The sequence below is a fragment of the Phaethon lepturus genome, unplaced genomic scaffold (assembly GCF_000687285.1).
Source record: "Phaethon lepturus isolate BGI_N335 unplaced genomic scaffold, ASM68728v1 scaffold37261, whole genome shotgun sequence".
In the NCBI taxonomy this organism is placed as follows: domain Eukaryota; kingdom Metazoa; phylum Chordata; class Aves; order Phaethontiformes; family Phaethontidae; genus Phaethon; species Phaethon lepturus.
The window spans coordinates 2,017-5,202 of NW_010520567.1; the positions used below are offsets into that span (position 1 = coordinate 2,017).

Below are 3,186 nucleotides of genomic sequence, written 5' to 3' on the forward strand. Positions count from 1 at the left end.
GTCCTTTTCTCTAGGTTCTTTAGTCTGTTTTGAATCCAAGTTGGCATCCGGTACAGGAGTGGGAGAGGGCCCCTCCCATATCTCTGGTACCAAACTGCCACACAATTCTCATGTTTACAGTTCTTTCCTCTTTTCTGTTAATGGATTCAGGATGAGTTCAGTTTTGATTGATATAGATCTATTCTTAGTGTGTTTTTGTCTTACCACAGGAGCTTCCTAGCCTGAAGGCTGTATTATTTCCTATACTTCTCTATTAAAATTACATGTGGTATACAATGTTACAGTGTTGGGGTTTTTTTGGGGGTGGGATATTTTAATTTAAGTGTTTGACTGTTGCTTTTCCCTCCAGTTCTTGAGGTGAGACGAAAAGGTTTCCTGCTGTTCTTTGGGGGTTTTTTTAATCTCAATCTTTTCTTTGCAGAGCTGCTGTTCTCGTATTCTTAATTTTGGAAAATATGCTTTCATGCCACTGTTGATATCCTTCAAATATGCATTTACCTTTTTTCTTTTGTAGATGGAATGAAGTTATTGCTCACATATTACTCCACTCTCTTGCCAAGCTGATGCTGAGAAATAGTTTAACGGTTGTATTGTAATACTGTGGTTGGTGGTGGTGTCCACAGAAGGTTGTACAGGATCAGGGTGGGCAAAAGACAAAGCTCTAAAGTCTTGGTGACATTAATGCAGGATCTTATTGGTCTGTTTGAAGCTGCTTGCTAATGATAGAATAATTTCTGTTCTGTCTTGCTAACTCATGCCACTCATGTGCATGTGACCGTTTCAGTAACAACCTCCCGCCACACAAAGCAGGAGGGATTGTTTTCGTATTCATTGGACTCAGAATCGTAGAATCTTTGGGTTGAAAGGGACCTTTTAAGGTCATCTAGTGCAACCCCTCTGCAATGAGCAGGGACATCTTCAACTAGATTAGGAGTTTAATTCTCTTCTTCAAAAGTTACTATTGCCAGAAGAGCTTGGTTTGTCGTAGAAAGCCTTTTGATAGTTCCATCAACCTTTGTAAATAGAAAGTGAGTGTATCCTATTTATGATGAGTATTTTTTTTCCTTGATCTCATCCCACTTTCCTCTGTTCTAGAGGTCATTGTGATTACAAGGAAGGAAATTCAAAAGGTGTTAAACTTGGACACAAAAATGAAGCTGGATTTTGTGTGCATCAGTGACAACATGGACATGGGTACAGCAGATTCACTGAGGCATATTCACCAGAAAATTAAGGTATTACTGTCTTTTATTGAACTTGACTGGAAGACGTTTGTTTATCATATTTTTTTTTTCATTATGCTTTAAGAGCTGTCCCATGTAATGTATTGTGGGTAACTGAATTCCCTGATCTTCAGAAGAGCTGAATTTTGTAAAGGTCACCTCATGGGGGAACTCAAACAAAGACTCTAAATGACTAAAATTGATAACTAGGAAGGCTGGAGCAGCTCCAGCCTGGGTACTGTCTGTTTCTTAGTCAGTGTTAGCTTTCTGGCAGGTTAATTGAAAGGTTGTATTTGTTTATACAGTTTTTGATATGATGTGTGATAGCTGTTGTCCACATAGCGCTTGGGTAAGTAGTTCTGCACAAGTGTTCATTGTCGTCTTAGCTTAGGCAATACACCGACATGTAAGGAAGCTCACATTCAGTTCTTGGCCCTGCCACAGGCTTGCCTGTGCCATTAAGCAAGTGACGTGCTCTGTGCTTCAGTTTTCTGCATTTCCTGTGCTTTTGCTGGCTTGGTCATACGGTAAGCTCTTCAATTAAACAGTGCCAAATGTAAAAAAGGGCTGCTGTTCTAATAAAAATGCCAGTTTATAGAATTTTAATTTCCACCTGCACATTAAAACACTCCCATTTAAGGCAGAAATACTGCTCAGAGCTCTTACAATGATCTGGGATGGAATTTTGTTTTTGTCATCGTCATACACTTAATCTTTCCAATTTGTTCCTGTCTGTTTAGGCCATCTTAGCCAAATTTCCTGTTTAAATAAAGATTGCAACAGAACATCAATGAACCATTTAAGTGCTGAGGTGTCTTTTTGTCTTCAGACTCTTTTTGAAGGTAGTAAAATGCAGTGTAACAGGCTGTGTACTCCCAAGAGAAAGACTCCAGTTCAGACAAGATGAAACTTTCCAGGCAAATATGGGTGTCTAGATGGCATAATGAGAGAGATTCTGCAAGGGATTAATGCCCAGGCTAGAATAATTTAGAGGGCGAAGAGAAGATATAAAGAGGAAAAGCAAAATCAACAAAATCAGTCTAACTGAATGTTTCTGTCATGTGGAGAATTGCGCTCTGTCATAACTCAGTTTGGCAGTATTTTTTAAATACATGCATGTGGTAAGGAAATATCTTTTCACTGCAAATGGTGACCCTGGCCTTACAGTTTTATTGCCTGATCAGTCTGGCTGCCTGGGTGTCCCTCTTTGTGGTAATCCAGGCAAGTTTGCTTAGGGGGAGGCGTGGGAGACAACAGTAAAGCATGTCGCGGTAAGAAAATAGAGTGTGTTGAACTTCCATTTATTTTTCAGAAAAAAGGCTTGGAGAAGATGTGAGGTACTATTGAAAAACACACAGCTTTTTATCAATCAACTGGTGTGTGTGAACAGCAGCAACTGCTGCTGCCCTTTCTCTTCCATGTCTTGCTTGTCTGGCCAGAGAGGACAAAATGGTCTCTTATTTGAAATAAGCCTATACTAAGTCCTTGAGCAGATTGCTGCACTGTGTATTTTGGAGTCATTCCTCTAGTAAATGCATACCACTGTACACCTCTTACACGGTATACCCTCTCGTATGTAATATAGGTGAGAGAACTGCACAGTAGAGGTAGCTGAAAAGCTGCTGTATGTTGGCTATGTCTATGGTGTAGCAGGAGAGGGATCTTGCTGAAGAATGAGTTTCCCTGCTGAAAACAACTGCTGCTTGTGGCCATAGTTTGCTGGCAGGCTTTTTGCAACCCATGCCAAAAGCCTGATGAGGAGTTTAAACTGGTTGCTGAAACTTATTTGTCGCAAATTGAGTTAATTGCCCACAGACAGAAGAGCAAGTATGCTCACTGAAAACGAGGTAACATGGCACAGTATAGACAACTTGCCCGTGTGCAATGCAAGTGATGTGGAGTAAAGCCAAGATTATAAATGCTCTGTAAGAAATATGTCTAAGGCTAGCTGAACCGCTGATCT

At 40.3% G+C, this 3,186-nt stretch overlaps 1 protein-coding gene across 1 annotated transcript in view; it reads left to right on the forward strand.

The window, feature by feature from the left end:
• The window catches only part of LOC104628756 (translation initiation factor eIF-2B subunit gamma-like), a 27,449-nt gene that overhangs the window by 1,812 nt on the left and 22,451 nt on the right, over positions 1-3,186 (forward strand). Inside the window, 1 exon segment of the mRNA XM_010297437.1 lies at positions 1,096-1,235. Within this exon segment, the coding sequence (XP_010295739.1) occupies positions 1,096-1,235 (140 nt within the window).